This window comes from Pseudophryne corroboree, chromosome 1 (assembly GCF_028390025.1).
Source record: "Pseudophryne corroboree isolate aPseCor3 chromosome 1, aPseCor3.hap2, whole genome shotgun sequence".
In the NCBI taxonomy this organism is placed as follows: Eukaryota; Metazoa; Chordata; class Amphibia; order Anura; family Myobatrachidae; genus Pseudophryne; species Pseudophryne corroboree.
Window position 1 is genome coordinate 831,470,122 of NC_086444.1, and position 21,733 is coordinate 831,491,854.

Sequence of the window (21,733 nt, forward strand, 5' to 3'; positions counted from 1 at the left end):
CTACTATCTCTTTATCAACCAGTGTACAGTGCGGTAGTTCACGGCTGTGGCTACCTCTGTGTCGGCACACGGCAGGCAGTCCGTCCGACCAGAATTGTATTATTTATTATTATATACCTACCACCTAACCGTGGTTTTTTTTTCATTCTTTATACCGTCATAGTGTCATCCTAATTGTTACGAGTATACTACTATCTCTTTATCAACCAGTGTACAGTGCGGTAGTTCACGGCTGTGGCTACCTCTGTGTCGGCACACGGCAGGCAGTCCGTCCGACCAGAATTGTATTATTTATTATTATATACCTACCACCTAACCGTGGTTTTTTTTTCATTCTTTATACCGTCATAGTGTCATCCTAATTGTTACGAGTATACTACTATCTCTTTATCAACCAGTGTACAGTGCGGTAGTTCACGGCTGTGGCTACCTCTGTGTCGGCACACGGCAGGCAGTCCGTCCGACCAGAATTGTATTATTTATTATTATATACCTACCACCTAACCGTGGTTTTTTTTTCATTCTTTATACCGTCATAGTGTCATCCTAATTGTTACGAGTATACTACTATCTCTTTATCAACCAGTGTACAGTGCGGTAGTTCACGGCTGTGGCTACCTCTGTGTCGGCACACGGCAGGCAGTCCGTCCGACCAGAATTGTATTATTTATTATTATATACCTACCACCTAACCGTGGTTTTTTTTTCATTCTTTATACCGTCATAGTGTCATCCTAATTGTTACGAGTATACTACTATCTCTTTATCAACCAGTGTACAGTGCGGTAGTTCACGGCTGTGGCTACCTCTGTGTCGGCACACGGCAGGCAGTCCGTCCGACCAGAATTGTATTATTTATTATTATATACCTACCACCTAACCGTGGTTTTTTTTTCATTCTTTATACCGTCATAGTGTCATCCTAATTGTTACGAGTATACTACTATCTCTTTATCAACCAGTGTACAGTGCGGTAGTTCACGGCTGTGGCTACCTCTGTGTCGGCACACGGCAGGCAGTCCGTCCGACCAGAATTGTATTATTTATTATTATATACCTACCACCTAACCGTGGTTTTTTTTTCATTCTTTATACCGTCATAGTGTCATCCTAATTGTTACGAGTATACTACTATCTCTTTATCAACCAGTGTACAGTGCGGTAGTTCACGGCTGTGGCTACCTCTGTGTCGGCACACGGCAGGCAGTCCGTCCGACCAGAATTGTATTATTTATTATTATATACCTACCACCTAACCGTGGTTTTTTTTTCATTCTTTATACCGTCATAGTGTCATCCTAATTGTTACGAGTATACTACTATCTCTTTATCAACCAGTGTACAGTGCGGTAGTTCACGGCTGTGGCTACCTCTGTGTCGGCACACGGCAGGCAGTCCGTCCGACCAGAATTGTATTATTTATTATTATATACCTACCACCTAACCGTGGTTTTTTTTTCATTCTTTATACCGTCATAGTGTCATCCTAATTGTTACGAGTATACTACTATCTCTTTATCAACCAGTGTACAGTGCGGTTTTTTTATACCGTGGTTTTTTTATACCGTGGTTTTTTTATACCGTGGTTTTTTTATACCGTGGTTTTTTTATACCGTGGTTTTTTTTATACCGTGGTTTTTTTATACCGTGGGTTTTTATACCGTGGTTTTTTTTATACCGTGGTTTTTTTATGCCGTGGTTTTTTTATACCGTGGTTTTTTTATACCACCTAACCGTGGCAGTCCGTCCATAATTGTATATATAGTATACTAGTATCCAATCCATCCATCTCCATTGTTTACCTGAGGTGCCTTTTAGTTCTGCCTATAAAATATGGAGAACAAAAAAGTTGAGGTTCCAAAATTAGGGAAAGATCAAGATCCACTTCCACCTCGTGCTGAAGCTGCTGCCACTAGTCATGGCCGAGACGATGAAATGCCAGCAACGTCGTCTGCCAAGGCCGATGCCCAATGTCATAGTACAGAGCATGTCAAATCCAAAACACCAAATATCAGAAAAAAAAAGACTCCAAAACCTAAAATAAAATTGTCGGAGGAGAAGCGTAAACTTGCCAATATGCCATTTACCACACGGAGTGGCAAGGAACGGCTGAGGCCCTGGCCTATGTTCATGGCTAGTGGTTCAGCTTCACATGAGGATGGAAGCACTCAGCCTCTCGCTAGAAAAATGAAACGACTCAAGCTGGCAAAAGCACAGCAAAGAACTGTGCGTTCTTCGAAATCCCAAATCCACAAGGAGAGTCCAATTGTGTCGGTTGCGATGCCTGACCTTCCCAACACTGGATGTGAAGAGCATGCGCCTTCCACCATTTGCACGCCCCCTGCAAGTGCTGGAAGGAGCACCCGCAGTCCAGTTCCTGATAGTGAGATTGAAGATGTCAGTGTTGAAGTCCACCAGGATGCGGAGGATATGGGTGTTGCTGGCGCTGGGGAGGAAATTGACCAGGAGGATTCTGATGGTGAGGTGGTTTGTTTAAGTCAAGCACCCGGGGAGACACCTGTTGTCCGTGGGAGGAATATGGCCGTTGACATGCCAGGAGAAAATACCAAAAAAATCAGCTCTTCGGTGTGGAGGTATTTCACCAGAAATGCGGACAACAGGTGTCAAGCCGTGTGCTCCCTTTGTCAAGCTGTAATAAGTAGGGGTAAGGACGTTAACCACCTCGGAACATCCTCCCTTATACGTCACCTGCAGCGCATTCATAATAAGTCAGTGACAAGTTCAAAAACTTTGGGTGACAGCGGAAGCACTCCACTGACCAGTAAATCCCTTCCTCTTGTAACCAAGCTCACGCAAACCACCCCACCAACTCCCTCAGTGTCAATTTCCTCCTTCCCCAGGAATGCCAATAGTCCTGCAGGCCATGTCACTGGCAATTCTGACGAGTCCTCTCCTGCCTGGGATTCCTCCGATGCATCCTTGCGTGTAACGCCTACTGCTGCTGGCGCTGCTGTTGTTGCTGCTGGGAGTCGATGGTCATCCCAGAGGGGAAGTCGTAAGACCACTTTTACTACTTCCACCAAGCAATTGACTGTCCAACAGTCATTTGCGAGGAAGATTAAATATCACAGCAGTCATCCTACTGCAAAGCGGATAACTGAGGCCTTGACATCCTGGGTGGTGAGAAACGTGGTTCCGGTATCCATCATTACTGCAGAGCCAACTAGAGACTTGTTGGAGGTACTGTGTCCCCGGTACCAAATACCATCTAGGTTCCATTTCTCTAGGGTTGCGATACCGAAAATGTACACAGACCTCAGAAAAAGAGTCACCAGTGTCCTAAAAAATGCAGCTGTACCCAATGTCCACTTAACCACGGACATGTGGACAAGTGGAGCAGGGCAGGGTCAGGACTATATGACTGTGACAGCCCACTGGGTAGATGTATGGACTCCCGCCGCAAGAACAGCAGCGGCGGCACCAGTAGCAGCATCTCGCAAACGCCAACTCGTTCCTAGGCAGGCTACGCTTTGTATCACCGGTTTCCAGAATACGCACACAGCTGAAAACCTCTTACGGCAACTGAGGAAGATCATCGCGGAATGGCTTACCCCAATTGGACTCTCCTGTGGATTTGTGGCATCGGACAACGCCAGCAATATTGTGCGTGCATTACATCTGGGCAAATTCCAGCACGTCCCATGTTTTGCACATACCTTGAATTTGGTGGTGCAGAATTTTTAAAAAAACGACAGGGGCGTGCAAGAGATGCTGGCGGTGGCCAGAAAAATTGCGGGACACTTTCGGCGTACAGGCAGCACGTACAGAAGACTGGAGCACCACCAAAAACGCCTGAACCTGCCCTGCCATCATCTGAAGCAGGAGGTGGTAACGAGGTGGAATTCAACCCTCTATATGCTTCAGAGGTTGGAGGAGCAGCAAAAGGCCATTCAAGCCTATACAACTGACCACGATATAGGAGGTGGAATGCACCTGTCTCAAGCGCAGTGGAGAATGATTTCAACGTTGTGCAAAGTTCTGATGCCCTTTGAACTTGCCACACGTGAAGTCAGTTCAGACACTGCCAGCCTGAGTCAGGTCATTCCCCTCATCAGGCTTTTGCAGAAGAAGCTGGAGACATTGAAGGAGGAGCTAAGACAGAGCGATTCCGCTAGGCATGTGGGACTTGTGGATGGAGCCCTTAATTCGCTTAACAAGGATTCACGGGTGGTCAATCTGTTGAAATCAGAGCACTACATTTTGGCCACCGTGCTCGATCCTAGATTTAAAACCTACCTTGGATCTCTCTTTCCGGCGCACACAAGTCTGCTGGGTTTAAAAGACCTGCTGGTGAGAAAATTGTCAAGTCAAGCGGAACGCGACCTGTCAACATCTCCTCCTTCACATTCTCCCGCAACTGGGGGTGCGAGGAAAAGGCTCAGAATTCCGAGCCCACCCGCTGGCGGTGATGCAGGGCAGTCTGGAGCGACTGCTGATGCTGACATCTGGTCCGGACTGAAGGACCTGACAACCATTACGGACATGTCGTCTACTGTCACTGCATATGATTCTATCACCATTGATAGAATGGTGGAGGATTATATGAGTGACCGCATCCAAGTAGGCACGTCACACAGTCCGTACTTATACTGGCAGGAAAAAGAGGCAATTTGGAGGCCCTTGCACAAACTGGCTTTATTCTACCTAAGTTGCCCTCCCACAAGTGTGTACTCCGAAAGAGTGTTTAGTGCCGCCGCTCACCTTGTCAGCAATCGGCGTACGAGGTTACATCCAGAAAATGTGGAGAAGATGATGTTCATTAAAATGAATTATAATCAATTCCTCCGCGGAGACATTGACCAGCAGCAATTGCCTCCACAAAGTACACAGGGAGCTGACATGGTGGATTCCAGTGGGGACGAATTGATAATCTGTGAGGAGGGGGATGTACACGGTGATATATCGGAGGATGATGATGAGGTGGACATCTTGCCTCTGTAGAGCCAGTTTGTGCAAGGAGAGATTAATTGCTTCTTTTTGGGTGGGGGTCCAAACCAACCCGTCATTTCAGTCACAGTCGTGTGGCAGACCCTGTCACTGAAATGATGGGTTGGTTAAAGTGTGCATGTCCTGTTTTGTTTATAGTTACAACATAAGGGTGGGTGGGAAGGGCCCAAGGACAATTCCATCTTGCACCTCTTTTTTCTTTTATTTTTCTTTGCGTCATGTGCTGTTTGGGGAGGGTTTTTTGGAAGGGACATCCTGCGTGACACTGCAGTGCCACTCCTAGATGGGCCCGGTGTTTGTGTCGGCCACTAGGGTCGCTTATCTTTCTCACACAGTCAGCTACCTCATTGCGCCTCTTTTTTTCTTTGCGTCATGTGCTGTTTGGGGAGGGTTTTTTGGAAGGGACATCCTGCGTGACACTGCAGTGCCACTCCTAGATGGGCCCGGTGTTTGTGTCGGCCACTAGGGTCGCTTATCTTTCTCACACACACAGTCAGCTACCTCATTGTGCCTCTTTTTTTCTTTGCGTCATGTGCTGTTTGGGGAGGGTTTTTTGGAAGGGACATCCTGCGTGACACTGCAGTGCCACTCCTAGATGGGCACGGTGTTTGTGTCGGCCACTAGGGTCGCTTATCTTTCTCACACACACAGTCAGCTACCTCATTGTGCCTCTTTTTTTCTTTGCGTCATGTGCTGTTTGGGGAGGGTTTTTTGGAAGGGACATCCTGCGTGACACTGCAGTGCCACTCCTAGATGGGCCCGGTGTTTGTGTCGGCCACTAGGGTCGCTTATCTTTCTCACACACACAGTCAGCTACCTCATTGTGCCTCTTTTTTTCTTTGCGTCATGTGCTGTTTGGGGAGGGTTTTTTGGAAGGGACATCCTGCGTGACACTGCAGTGCCACTCCTAGATGGGCCCGGTGTTTGTGTCGGCCACTAGGGTCGCTTATCTTTCTCACACAGTCAGCTACCTCATTGCGCCTCTTTTTTTCTTTGCGTCATGTGCTGTTTGGGGAGGGTTTTTTGGAAGGGACATCCTGCGTGACACTGCAGTGCCACTCCTAGATGGGCCCGGTGTTTGTGTCGGCCACTAGGGTCGCTTATCTTTCTCACACAGTCAGCTACCTCATTGCGCCTCTTTTTTTCTTTGCGTCATGTGCTGTTTGGGGAGGGTTTTTTGGAAGGGACATCCTGCGTGACACTGCAGTGCCACTCCTAGATGGGCACGGTGTTTGTGTCGGCCACTAGGGTCGCTTATCTTTCTCACACACACAGTCAGCTACCTCATTGTGCCTCTTTTTTTCTTTGCGTCATGTGCTGTTTGGGGAGGGTTTTTTGGAAGGGACATCCTGCGTGACACTGCAGTGCCACTCCTAGATGGGCACGGTGTTTGTGTCGGCCACTAGGGTCGCTTATCTTACTCACACAGCGACCTCGGTGCAAATTTTAGGACTAAAAATAATATTGTGAGGTGTGAGGTGTTCAGAATAGGCTGAAAATGAGTGGAAATTATGTTTTTTGAGGTTAATAATACTTTGGGATTAAAATTACCCCCAAATTCTATGATTTAAGCTGTTTTTTAGTGTTTTTTGAAAAAAACACCCGAATCCAAAACACACCCGAATCCGACAAAAAAAACCCGGTGAGGTTTTGCCAAAACGCGGTCGAACCCAAAACACGGCCGCGGAACCGAACCCAAAACCAAAACACAAAACCCGAAAAATTTCCGGCGCTCATCACTAGTTACTATTCCACACTGTTTGTGGTACCGAAACCGGACGGTTCGGTGAGACCCATTTTAAATTTGAAATCCTTGAACACATACATAAAAAAATTCAAGTTCAAGATGGAATCGCTCAGGGCGGTTATTGCAAGCCTGGACGAGGGGGATTACATGGTATCTCTGGACATCAAGGATGCTTACCTGCATGTTCCCATTTACTATCCTCACCAGGAGTACCTCAGATCTGGGGTACAGGATTGCCATTACCAATTCCAGATGCTGCCGTTTGGACTCTCCACGGCACCGAGGGTGTTTACCAAGGTAATGGCGGAAATGATGATACTCCTTCGAAGAAAGGGAGTTTTAATTATCCGTACTTGGACGATCTCCTAATAAAGGCGAGGTCCAAGGAGCAGTTGTTGGTGGGAGTAGCACTATCTCAGGAGGTGCTACACCAGCACGGTTGGATTCTGAATATTCCAAAATCACAGCTGGTTCCGACGACATGTCTACTGTTCCTGGGTATGATTCTGGATACAGTCCAGAAAAAAGTGTTTCTCCCGGAGGAGAAAGCCAAGGAGCTGTCATCTCTAGTCAGAGACCTCCTGAAACCGAAACAGGTATCGGTGCATCACTGCACGCGGGTCCTGGGAAAGATGGTGGCTTCTTACGAAGCAATTCCTTTCGGCAGGTTCCATGCCAGAATCTTTCAGTGGGACCTGTTGGACCAATGGTCCGGATCGCATCTTCAGATGCATCGCCTAAGAACCCTGTCTCCAAGAACCAGGGTGTCTCTGCTGTGGTGGCTGCAGAGTGCTCATCTTCTAGAGGGCCGCAGATTCGGCATACAGGACTGGGTCCTGGTGACCACGGATGCCAGCCTTCGAGGCTGGGGGGCAGTCACACAGGGAAGAAAAACTTCCAAGGACTATGGTCGAGTCAGGAGACTTCCCTACACATAAATATTCTGGAACTAAGGGCCATTTACAATGCCCTAAGTCAGGCAAAATCCCTGCTTCTACACCAGCCGGTACTAATCCAGTCAGACAATATCACGGCAGTCGCCCATGTAAATCGACAGGGCGGCACAAGAAGCAGGATGGCAATGGCAGAAGCCACAAGGATTCTCCGATGGGCGGAAAATCACGTACTAGCACTGTCAGCAGTGTTCATTCCGGGAGTGGACAACTGGGAAGCAGACTTTCTCAGCAGGCACGACCTCCACCCGGGAGAGTGGGGACTTCATCCAGAAGTCTTCACGCTGATTGTAAATCGATGGGAACGACCACAGGTGGACATGATGGCGTCCCGCCTAAACAAAAAACTAGAGAGATATTGCGCCAGGTCAAGGGACCCTCAGGCGATAGCTGTGGACGCTCTAGTGACACCGTGGGTGTACCAGTCAGTTTATGTGTTCCCTCCTCTGCCTCTCATACCAAGGGTACTGAGAATAATAAGAAAACGAGGAGTAAGAACAATACTCGTGGTTCCGGATTGGCCAAGACGAGCGTGGTACCCGGAACTTCAAGAGATGATCTCAGAGGACCCATGGCCTCTGCCGCTCAGACAGGACCTGCTGCAGCAGGGGCCCTGTCTGTTCCAAGACTTACCCCGGCTGCGTTTGACGGCATGGCGGTTGAACGCCGGATCCTGAAGGAAAAGGGCATTCCGGAGGAAGTCATTCCTACGCTGATTAATGCCAGGAAAGATGTAACTGTAAAGCATTATCACCGCATATGGCGGAAATATGTTGCTTGGTGTGAGGCCAAAAAGGCCCCAACAGAGGAATTTCAACTAGGTCGATTTCTGCATTTCCTACAAGCAGGAGTGACTATGGGCCTGAAATTAGGCTCCATTAAGGTACAGATCTCGGCTCTGTCGATTTTCTTCCAGAAAGAACTAGCTTCACTACCTGAAGTTCAGACGTTTGTGAAAGGAGTGCTGCATATTCAGCCCCCGTTTGTGCCTCCAGTGGTACCTTGGGATCTCAACGTGGTGTTGAGTTTTTAAAATCACATTGGTTTGAGCCACTTAAAACCGTGGATCTAAAGTATCTCACGTGGAAAGTGGTCATGTTATTGGCCTTGGCTTCGGCAAGGCGTGTGTCAGAATTGGCGGCTTTGTCATGTAAAAGCCCTTATCTGATTTTCCATATGGATAGGGCGGAATTGAGGACTCGTCCCCAGTTTCTCCCTAAGGTGGTATCAGCTTTTCACTTGAACCAACCTATTGTGGTGCCTGCGGCTACTAGGGACTTGGAGGATTCCAAGTTACTGGACGTAGTCAGGGCCTTGAAAATTTATGTTTCCAGGACGGCTAGAGTCAGGAAAACTGACTCGCTATTTATCCTGTATGCACATAACAAGCTGGGTGCTCCTGCTTCTAAGCAGACTATTGCTCGCTGGATTTGTAGCACAATTCAGCTGGCGCATTCTGCGGCTGGACTGCCGCATCCTAAATCAGTAAAAGCCCATTCCACAAGGAAGGTGGGCTCATCTTGGGCGGCTGCCCGAGGGGTCTCGGCTTTACAACTTTGCCGAGCTGCTACTTGGTCAGGGGCAAACACGTTTGCAAAATTCTACAAATTTGATACCCTGGCTGAGGAGGACCTTGAGTTCTCTCATTCGGTGCTGCAGAGTCATCCGCACTCTCCCGCCCGTTTGGGAGCTTTGGTATAATCCCCATGGTCCTTTCGGAGTTCCCAGCATCCACTAGGACGTCAGAGAAAATAAGATTTTTCTCACCGGTAAATCTATTTCTCGTTGTTCGTAGTGGATGCTGGGCGCCCGTCCCAAGTGCGGATTGTCTGCAATACTTGTACATAGTTATTGTTAACTAAAGGGTTATTGTTGAGCCATCTGTTGAGAGGCTCAGTTGTTTTCATACTGTTAAACTGGGTATGGTATCACGAGTTATAGGGTGTGATTGGTGTGGCTGGTAAGAGTCTTACCCGGGATTCAAAATCCTTCCTTATTATGTCAGCTCGTCCGGGCACAGTGTCCTAACTGAGGCTTGGAGGAGGGTCATAGTGGGAGGAGCCAGTGCACACCAGGTGACCTAAAAGCTTTCTTTAGTTGTGCCCAGTCTCCTGCGGAGCCGCTATTCCCCATGGTCCTTTCGGAGTTCCCAGCATCCACTACGGACTACGAGAAATAGATTTACCGGTGAGTAAAATCTTATTATATGTTGTTTCATCAAATAATTATTGATTTTGAGTGTCTTGAGTTTCTTTTGAAATGATTTGTAGTAATTTCTACATGCTAAGCTACACAGGTCTGCATATCCAAAACTTAATATGCATTTTACTGTTTTTCATGGGGTATCCAATTATCTCAAAAAGTAGAGCCAATCTGGGAAAACCAATGTCATATTCAGAATCGGCAACCTCATATTACCCTAAATAGACTGAAAAATTATTGACTATAGGCATAGTGTTGACCAGTGTTATCTCAGCCGTCAGGATTTTCATCCAGGAGAATGGGCTTTAAATCCAGAGGTGTTCCAGCTGTTGGTCCAGCGGTGGGGTTACCCACAGGTGGATCTAATGGCATCTTGCCAAAATCATCAAACACCCCAGTATGTGTCCAGAACAAGAGATCCAAAGGCAGTGGCATTGGATGCTCTCACAATAGCGTGGCCATACAGCCTTGTGTATCTATTTCCACCATTTTCGCTGCTTCCTTGGTTGCTAAAGCGGATCAAAAGTCCACAATCGCCATACTAGTGGCACCTCATTGGCCTCAGAGAGCGTGGTTCTCGGATCTCCGCGGTCTACTCGCAGACGATCCGTGGCCACTTCCGCTACGTCCAAACCTTCTGCAACAGGGTCCGTTTCTTTACCCCGATTTAGCGCGGCTGAGTTTGACGGGGTGGCTGTAGAAATCGCTCTCTTAAGACGAGAGGGCATACCAGAGTCGGTTATACCAACCGTGTAATGTGCTAGAAAGTCAGTTACAGCAGCTCATTATCACAGGATTTGGCAAGCTTATATAGGTTGGTGTGAAGCACGGAAGTTTCTGACATCTTCTTTCAAGTTATCCCGTCTTTTGCTATTTTTATAGGCGGGGTTAGATGGAGGACTACGTTTAGCTACACTAAAAGTTCAGGTCTCTACCTTGTCAATTTTATTTCAAAGGTGTTTGGCCCTTTTGTCAACAGTTCACACTTTCCTGCAAGATGTCCTTAGAGTTCAGTAGGAGTTCAGTCTCCATTTATATCACCTACAGAGCCATTGTACTTGAATCTAGTTTTAGATTTTTTTTTTGCAGTCTTCAATTTTTGAACCCTTACAGCAAGTGGATATTAAGTTTCTAACTTGGAAAAGACTTTTTCTCCTAGCCTTAGCTTCGGCAAGGTGTGTTTCAGAATTGGGTGCCTTGTCATGCAAGCCACCGTATCTGGTTTTTCATGATGACAGAGCGTAACTTCGGACGAATCCCGCTTTTCTACTGAAGGTAGTATCTTCTTTTCACATCAATCAACTAATCGTAGTTCCTGTTTTTTCAGAAGGTTCAGGAACTCCAGCTACTTTGGATGTAGTATGCGCACTTTGCGTTTATGTAGCTCGAACATCAACAATAAGTAAAACAGATACATTGTTTGTTCTCTATGATGCAGTCAAGATAGGGTGTCCAGCTTCCAAGCAGGCTAGATGGAGTAAGCTGACCATTTTTCAAGCTTACTTTCATGCTAGTCTGCAACCGCCTGCATCCGTTTCAGCACATTCTTTGGGAACATCATGGAACTTCTACAACGCAACTTTGCCATGTAGCTACATGGTCATCAGCACACACGTTTGTGCGCTTTCACAAGTTTGATACGTTTGCAGCATCAGCATCTAGTTTTGGGTGTCTAGTGTTACAGGTGCCAACCAGCTCTCCCGCTCAAGGGGGAAACTTTTGGTACATACCAAGAGTATTCCAGTGACCCCAAGTGGATGAAAAAGAAAATAGGATTTTGGTATTTACCAGATAAATCCTTTTCTTTGAATCCACAGGGTGCACTGGACACCCACCCAGAGCAGTTTCACCTGGCTTGTGGTAAGTTCAGTAAATCTTATGGTGTCACAACTGAGGGCCTGAGCTGACGGGAGGCAGCCTCAGTTGTAGGGGCTGAGATGTACAGGAACCTGGGAGGTTGTATCAGACCCCTGGACATGTAAGTAACATGAATAATAACTGCCCGAAGGCGTGACCACGACAACTTGGATAAAAGTCAATGATGTTTATTATGACAACTCCGCAACACAGCAGCAGTAAAAGAAAACGTAAAAGTCAGCAAAGAATAAATACAGTTCCTGGGTACTACAGGATGGCAGGAGCCACAGGGCACTGGTAGTGTGAGATAGTTCTTATGATCTTCTAGATGGAAAGTCCTTACCAGGCCCGACTGTAGCAATGGAGATAACCCAGGATTGTGCCAGCTGGTGTTCCAGGAAAAGCTGGGTTGCTGAAGATAAAACAGCTGCTGTGGATACTGGCTGGAACCAGACTGTTGTTAGCACGGAGTGGATACTGGCTGGAACCAGTTAAATAATAAATGAACTTGGGAGCGATGAAATATGAACTGAAATGTAGAACTTGAGAGCGGAGAAATAATAATACCGGTGGAGAGTGGTAAAGTGTAGAAAGGACACCGGCCCTTTAAGGGAAGCTGTACTCTGCTGGAAGCTGAGCTGGAAGCAGGTAATGTTGTAGCTGGAAACAGATGAATCCACAATGGATTGGAGAGTCAGGCTACACCGCAGGTGGAATGCTGGTGCGGGTCTCTAAGGTGGAAGTCTTGAGACAGGAGCTGGAACCTGGAAGACAATCACAGGAGAGAGACAAACAGGAACTAGGTTTGACAACCAAAGCACTGACGCCTTTCTTGCTCAGGCACAGTGTATTTATACCTGCAGCAAGGAAGGGATTGGCTAGGCAATTATGCAGATTATCAATACTGAGAACAGATTGGTGGAAATGATCAGCTGACAGAATCCAAGATGGCTGCGCCCATGCAGACACTTGGAGGGAAGTTTGGTTTGTAATCCATGTGGTAATGAAAACAGTAATGGCGGCGCCGGCCACCGGAGACAGGAGGCGCCAGGCTGACAGATGCACATCCAACCACGCGGACACAGCGGAGGCCGCGGCTGACGTAATCGCCACTCAGACACTCTGCATGCAGAAGTTCAGGGACGGCGGCGGAGGCCGCGGGAGACGCCATGCCAGGTGTAATATGGCGTTTACTGTGACAGCGTCCCAGAGTGACAGGAGAGGATACAGGAATGTAAACATCAGGATAACAGATGGGATCCGGTTTTGGAGCGCTGAGCCAGCCTTAGGAGGCATCTGATGGGTAAGAAATGGCGTCCAGATACCCGGATCGTGACATATGGTAGCACATTCTCACCAACTTGTTGAAATGTTAAGATGATTGTTATCTATTGTTGTGTCAACTTGCTAGTTGTCCGTTATGTTATATGTAATTCTCCATTGTTCATCCTTTCTTTCGCTCCTGTTCAGCTCAGTAAAAAAACACTGAGGCATCTTGGGAATATGCAGGGAGTGGAGGGTTACTAATTTAAATATTTAAATGTGCCTCTCCCTGCTAACACCACATCCATTTCCCAAGAGTACTCCAGTGCCCCCTGTGGATTCAAAGAAAAGGATTTATCTGTGAAGTACCAAAATCCTAGTTTTGCTTACTATAAACTATACATTCCAGTTACAAATACAGCATCACTCATATTACAGATTAAAACAATATTTACCATTTTAAAATACACAATAAAAAAAACATATAAACTGTGTATTATTGCTAATAAAAGCAATTGTGCGGACAAAAACCATAACGCTTTATTTGTTATTTCTTCAGAACACCATCCATGACTGCAACTTATTTTATTTGGAAACGACAAACACTCCATATATTGAGTATTAGGTGGAAATTGTGTTTCTTGTAGAACATTTTGTATTTGTGGCGATTATTTCTAACCTTATTTCTACTAGGGGTTTTGAAGTGTATATAACTAAGGTCAGGGCACACTTTGTTCTGAACCTGATGATTATAGGGAGGCAGTGCAATTTACACTGGCAGCATTGAGTAAATGAGGCCATAGGTACATGTAACAAGTGGTGTCATGATGTGAGGAAGAGAATGGAGACCGGCAGGCGGACGCAGACTAATGGGGACACACTAGAACGATGTGTACTCAGCCGATATGGCAGGTGACGAGCCCCTGCATCAGCTAGTGCTTACACACTTGCATGATGCAAGGGACTACTATGTGATGTAGGATATTTTCTGGTTGTCCGTGCAGCAAGGTTTACCGGAAGATAACGCATGCGACCTGTGGGAGTGCGCAATCACAGGCACACACTGAACAATCTGGCCGATATGTTGTTTGGCCGCAAACTACATATCAGTCTCAGATTGTTCTAGTGTGTACCCACCCTAAGAGGTACTGTAGATCATGGAAGGGGCAAGGGTCACACCAGCAGCTATGGGAAGGTGGTTGAGTTAAACATATCTTAATATGAAACAAAGTTCATACAACCAGCTTGCTTCTTGTCATTTTATCATTGGCAGAATTTACATTCAAGTTTGCTGGAAGCGCTCTATAGAAACAGATCAGACTTGGAAACCATATTTCGGATAATCGATAGTGACAGCTCTGGTGAGTACAAATACTGAATTAAATGATCTCTCTGTGTTATTGTTGTAAAACAATTCCTTCTACTTCCTGAATGTTAGCAAAGCGAATAATAGCAAAAGTGTGGGTACCCTATCTTAAGCCCCATACACACTAGGCGATATTGTGAACAGTATCGCTCAGAAAGGGCTTTCCCCCTCCTCATCTGAACATGTACAGACAAGGGGGGTCCTCGTTAACGACATCTGCAGCATGGCCGTCATTCCCTCCCGCCGTCGCTCCCTTGCCTGCTGGCATCGGCAAGTGTGTATGCACTTGCTGATGCCAGCCCCAATATCAGCGTCGGTGGGGCTCGACTTGTGTATACTGGCCTTTATTATATTAATGAGGTTTTCTTCTTCAGGGTCCATAGGGCTCCACAGTGGAGACAGTAGGGTGTAGGTGGTGGTGAGGACAAAGCACCAAACAGTTAAAGCTTTAGATATCCCAGGATGCTCCGGTCCTTTTCCCTACCCTATACCCTGCCCACACCTCAGGGTCTCCAGATTCTTTTGGTGCCAGCTGAAGCCGGATCACCGTTAAACAGTCCCAAGCTTTCTTTTATGTTTTATTTTATTTCTTATTTACTACCAGACAGAGTAACAGCGCTAGGCAGTCCTCTGGACGCCAGCGCTGCTGTTCCATCAACCCCCCGCTGATGCCGCAACTCTGGCCTCAGTTCTGGTACTTGCGGCGGGGCGCCTGGTGCCATGGCTAGTACAGCTCCATGGGATGACCCCAGACTGCAGCCAGAGAATGCGAGGATAGGTAAGACGGGTTCCCGCTTGCGGAAACCTGCATCTTTGACGCAGTCCTACCTCCGGTCTCAGTAGAGGGACCGGAGGTGCTGATGTGGACACCGGTTCGTCAGTGACTCCACTAGACCACCAGGGCTAACAATACTGGACCAGGTTTTTTTTGTTATTAGAGGCCAGAAAACCTGTGGTGGAGGTCAGCCCTTTCCCTGCGGCTCCTCCCCCAGCTTAGGGCGCCATTCCACTGCAGTCTTCCCGTCTCATAGATGCTCCTCCTGCCCCTCAGAGACCCATGGCAGCCATTTTCATTCACAGCTACAAGTCTCTGAGAACACTGGGTCCAGTCTCCCTGTATACCTCTCCTAGGAGACAGGTTATACAGCATTATATCCTAGCGACTGGAGTCTGTGTAGTGGATTTAGTGCCCATTGCAGTTCACTATATTGTATTCTGCATTGTCTGTGACTTGTACTAGATCTGCTGTCTGATATCTTTCTACTGTCAGCTTATACCTTTCCTTTTTCTTTTTCAACTCCAAGAACAGGTTTTTAGGGGTTCAAAATACTTCACAGCTACCAATGTTTGTGAAGGTTGTCATAGTACAGTTATTGTTGCAGGCCCGACTACAGGGGGGACAAAGGGGACAACCGTACAGGGCCCCGAGGTTCAGGGGGGCCCCAAGCATCATGGACACAAAAAACAGGGCTGCAGTGCCATTATTGATTTTAAAATGTATGCTCCTAAACTAACCCTAACCCTAATGCCTTAACCCTAAAGAGCAAAAGAGCAGACTGGATGGACCATGTGGTTCTGTTCTGCCGTAAAATTCTGTATTTCTATGTATTTGGTGTATTGCAAGAAAATATCTGCGAATCCAACGGTACTGTAAGTGCAGCACATACCTTCACTTGCTCGCAAGGTGAGAACATCTCCCCTAATTGAGTTCAGCCCTATGAATAGAGGGTGTGTGATCCCAGTCACAGAAAGGGTTAATATCTGCAGCCTGTCACTCAAAATACATTGTTGCTTTTTTTTACAGATATTGAGCTGGGTGCTGCCAAGACCAGTTGCAATGGTTATAGCCCCTACACACTGGCCGATTGCCGGCCGAGGTGTCTGACGGTCAATACGGCCAATTACTTAGCATCGCTTGTGACACAAAGGAGATTGATTTAATTATTTTATTTAAACACCAGGCACCCGGCTCCTTCTCTCCTGCATATCTATTCGGCTCCGCTTCCACTCCCTGCAGCTTTGTGATCCCTATTAACCGCTCCTTCCACTCTCCTGGAACGGCACACACACTATCTCGCTTACCCCACATTGTTTTTGCATTCCTCTCAGGCTGCAGACACTCTTTTCTGGCATAGCCTGCGCAGCAACCAGGGGTGCCAGCTACAGTAGGATATAAGGCTTCCTTTATAGTGGGTCACTATTTCCTCATGGGAGTGATCTGGGAGAGCTGCACTGTTGGAGGGTCATTACTAGGCATTTGTGCAGACCCCTGTCTCATTTCCCGCAACCCCAATGTTGGGGTCTGCATTAGAGGTGGCCAGGGGTCATTAGAGTATAGTCTGCATTGGGGGGAAGGTTATAAGATAGAGGTTTGCATTAGGTGGAGGGGGTGTTTGCATTGCATGGGTTTAATTAAACTGGGCTGTATAAGTGGTGGGGGATCAATAAACTATGGTCTGCATTAGGGGAAGCGGTCATTGGACTATGGTCTGCATTAGGGGAGGGAGGTAATTAGGGATCTGCCTCTCTGTCTCCCACTATCTCTCCCTATCACGCTGCCTCTCAATGTCACCCACTGCCTCTCAGTATCCCACTGTCTCTACCTGTCACTCTCTACCTCTCCCTGTCACCCACTGCCTCTGTCTCTGCCGTCACCCTCTATCCCATATCCAAAATGCTTGGGACCAGAAGTATTTTGGATATCGGATTTTTCCGTATTTTGGAATAATTGCATACCATAATGAGATATCATGGCGATGGGGCCTACATCTAAGCACAGAATGCATTTATGTTACATATACACCTTATACACACAACCTGAAGGTCATTTTAGACAATATTTTTAATACTGTAGGTTTGTGCATTAAACAAACTTTGTGTACATACACACAATTCATGTATGTTTCATATACACCTTATACACACAGCCTGAAGGTCATTTAATACAATATTTTTTAATAACTTTGTATATTAAACAAAGTTAGTGTACATTGAGCCATCAGAAAACAAAGGTTTTGCTATCTCTGTATCACTCCAAAAATGTCAGAATATTTGGATATGGGATACTCAACCTGTAGTATCCAGTGGAGAGAAAATTGCTGAGAGTATGTTAGCTTGCAAAATGGTCCTAAATGGCTCAAAACACTGCCATTTTATGTGGCATCAAGTGTAAGGGCACTACTACTATGTGATATAATATGTAAGGGGCACTACTGTGTGGCATAATGTGTATAAGGAGTACTACTGTGTAGCCTAATGTTAATAAAGGGTACTACTATGTGGTGTAATTTGATTTGGTGGTACTATTGTTTGGCCACACCCTTTCCCCACAAAGCTTCCCTATTTCTAATGTTGGGGGATGCCAATGCCTTACTTTGCCAGGAGCGCTCAGACCCCTAGATACACCCCTGGTGAGAGCACCTTAGTGAGAAAAAATAAAATAAGATTATTACCTAGTTAGGAGCATAGCTTTAAAGAAAAATGTATTTAAATAGGAAATAAAACCACAAATTTGCCATTAACAAATATCAAAGGCTTTATAATATACATGAATCATCGCCTTTAAATACACAACAAATTCCAGGGCAGACCAGGGTTCAGCGTGAACGCATCTGATCCAGGAATTTCCTGGGTTTTTAGTGTAATGTGAATGGGGGACTTCCCGGGTAGGTAGATCTGGGTCGCCCCCATGTATTTCCCAGGTCTTATGTCTGAAAGGGGTAAAAGTGTCACTGAGAGCTGCGCCACACAAATTATGTAACACTGTATACTGGATTTAATTCTCAGTGTACAGTATTACAGAAACACTCCCTATATTATATTGTGGTTACAGCGATGCTCTCTTGTCTTTTATTTTCGTGATGGCAATGCTCTCTGCATTATATGGTGGACACTACAATGCTCTCTGTATTACCTGGCCATGATTGCAATGCTCTCTATTATCTGGCTGTCACTGCAATGCTCTCTGTATTATATAGAGGTCACTGCGATGTTCCCTGTATTATATGGCATTCACTGATGCTCTCTGCTTTATTGGTGCTCAATATAATATTGTCTGTATTATATGGTAGTCACTTTAATATTTTTTACCTTATCTAGCAGTCACTCTTCGCAGGGTCGACGACGGCAGGACGTACAGGACCCCGAGGTTCAGGAGGGTCCCAAGGTCAGGGGCACAAAAAATGGGGCCCAAGTGCCTAATAATGCTTTTTAAAATGTACACTCCAACTGCTCAGTTTAAGTAAGAAAACAATTCACATGCCCCGACCCCCCTTTTCCCTTCTTTTACCCCGTCACTTCGTCCAGTCCCTGTGGTCCGTGCTGTATTGCTGTCATTAAGCATGTCATTACGCTGGTGTTTCCCTGTCTGTGCATGCCACTGTCACCGAAAAGCCGAGTAGCCCAGGTGGAAAACTGCCCGCCGGGCTCACTGACAGTCTAAGTCAAAGGCTCCCACGGACGCCGCCCGCAGCCCTGACACTGTCCAACTCTGTTCCCTACAGACAAGAGAGACACTGGCTGTGGAGAACCCCTTTACATACAGTGTGTGTGAATGTGTGTATGTATTTGGGAGGCCAATCCCGGGCCATTTTTTCATTTCTAGGAATTGGGATTGAAATATAGTCAATCCCGGGATTCTCGGGAATGGTTTGTGCGTATTAAATATATATATACATATATATATATACATACATGTATATGTATATGTGTCAATAAGTGTTTGTGCTAGTAAGGCCCATCAAATCTCTTCTTCAAATAGATGAGGAGGAGCCTGCTCCTCCACCAAAGAAGGCCCGGCTATTTAAACGCCAGAGGGTGATTAAGGCTGAATTTCTACAGTCTGAGCATCTCACTGAACTCCTGCGTGAAGCTTGGCATACCCTGGTAAAAAAGTTCAGCTGGCAAAGCGCCTAACTTCATTTTACGCTACTCCAGCATCTGATTGTGCTAAGTGGGAGGTTCCCCCAGCTGTGGATTCCTATGTGGCCCATCTGGTTAAAACTTCTACTTTGCCTATCCCGACAACATCTTCCTTAAAGGAGACTATGGATAGGAGGATTAAAGCCTGTCTTAAATCTGTCTATTCCCTTAGAGGAGCTATTATTTGGCCTGCTATGGCCGCTGCCTGGGTGGCTAAGGACACTGAGAGCTGGGCAGAGGCTCTAGAGGAAGGACTTCCTTCCGACATTTCCCGGGACCTTATGTCCCACATCACGCATATCAAGGATGCTACATCTTACCTTGGAGAAGCAGTTCTGGATATAGGTCTCTTTGTTTCCAGGGTGTCTGCTACCTCAGTGGTAGCCCACTGTGTCCTCTAGACAAAAACAATAAATAAAGGTTTTGCGCTCACCTCCTGGTGAAAAAATCTCTCCTAATTACTTCCCTTCTTAGGGGTATGTCAAAAAGTGATACCGCTGCTGCTACCCAAAATGAGGGGTGTTTGCGCCCCCCTGCATTGGATTGGAAACAAGAAAAAAGGACAAAATGGGAGCGCTGCTGGTATCACTTAGAGACAGACCTTAATAATTAATTAATAATAAATACTCATTACCGGTGTAGCTAAAATAATAATCTTTAATTTACCACATGTAATAAAAACAAAACAATATGTTAAAATACTAATGAGGTATTGCTGAGATGGAATAACAGAAAAGGGAATGTTTTATCTAATTCCCCTTTAACAAAAAAATCCTTTCAAGCTCCAATATTGATATTGCACATAGTCCCTATTAATTATCAAAATCTCCTGGAATAGTCCAGATATCAGTTTGTGCTAGCCAGAAAAAAATACTGTGTCATTTTTGCGCATAGAATTGTGATTTGTAACTATGTAGCACTTTTCAAATAAAGTTTGCCATCATTTATCTATTTTGACCCTACACAGATTACGGTGGCCATCTTTCTGGTTGTTTTACTGAGCCTCTTTTATAATACGGATGGATATATTCATAACCATCCTCTTCCATCTATATTCCATCATATATTCCATGTCTCACATTTATGATTATAAAATCAATCATATATTTTTATAACCTCTATACCATAAATTAATACAGGGTTGGTAGGAATAGGTAGTTAAGGTCAACACAGTAAGTAAGTTTTGGGGGAGTTAGCCATTCAGGTTAGGTAACATGGGATTGTAGGCCACATACTCATCAATTCATTCGTGATAGCGTTAGAATGGGTGACAATACAGTTTCGAAAGGAATTACCCAGAGTAGCATTCTTAAGTACATATCTATTTTAGATATTTATCTCTCCCTATAGGGTACACATTATTTGTATTTCTATATGTTTTGATATAAGTATATTGACATCTATAGATATCTATATGGGAGGAGGTTTAAATTAGGTTGCATTATCATTATGTTTAAAGGATCCGCTCCGGTACAAGATCAATAAATCCTTTAGATTTTGTGAAGACTGACTCACGTACGGAATCGAGGAGTCAATAATTTAGGAATAAGAATTATTTTGTATTTAATGTGTATTCTTAGTGATATTGTTTTTGTGCATTTTTTTTATGTGCATTTTTTATGAACATTTTATGTGTGTTTATATTATCGATCCTAGGTACATTATTGGCTAAACAGAGTATGAACTGGTGGAAAATTTAATATAAGAATAGTAGCAATATAATCCAATATGTTTAAATCTACAAACTATGGCGGAAAATCATATCATTAATTTATGTATAGATATATATTTAATTTTATTTATGTCTGGACTATATATGTTTTTATAAAATTTAATGCTATATTAGCGGTGTAGATTTTATCTGCTGTATTAATTTATGGTATAGAGGTTATAAAAATATATGATTGATTTTATAATCATAAATGTGAGACATGGAATATATGATGGAATATAGATGGAAGTGGATGGTTATGAATATATCCATCCGTATTATAAAAGAGGCTCAGTAAAACAACCAGAAAGATTGCCACTCTGTGTAGGGTCAAAATAGATAAATGATGGCAAATGAGGCTTGAACCGCAACATGTGGGTGTAATTATGGAAGGGCGGTGCTGGAAATACCGGACTGCGGCTGCTATAAAAGCACATCACTGACCGCCCTGAAGATGTCTGAGGTAGCCGCCAAGGAAATAGGCGGAGAAACGCGTAACACGAGAGCTCAACGGAGTGCCGCTGTGCACACCATTCCAAACACAGTACTGACGTCAGTGAAGAAAACGGGACCACGGAAAAAGCACGGACTTTAATCCTCCTCCCATGTTGTTAAATGCTGGCGGGTCCAGCAGGAGTTATTCAAGAGGCTTAGCATCAGTGCAGATCAGTGAGTGGGACCCAGGTAAACTACCTACAGAAAGTCTGTGTGATAAGGAATCCTTTGTTCCTAACATTTACAAAAGG

The 21,733-nt window shown here is 45.4% G+C and overlaps 1 protein-coding gene across 1 annotated transcript in view; it reads left to right on the plus strand.

Moving 5' to 3' along the window:
- Positions 1-21,733, plus strand: part of PPEF2 (protein phosphatase with EF-hand domain 2) — a 207,418-nt gene that overhangs the window by 113,939 nt on the left and 71,746 nt on the right. Inside the window, exon 17 of the mRNA XM_063955926.1 lies at positions 14,264-14,351. Coding sequence (XP_063811996.1) covers positions 14,264-14,351 — 88 coding nt within the window. The remainder of the gene's footprint in view (positions 1-14,263; positions 14,352-21,733) is intronic.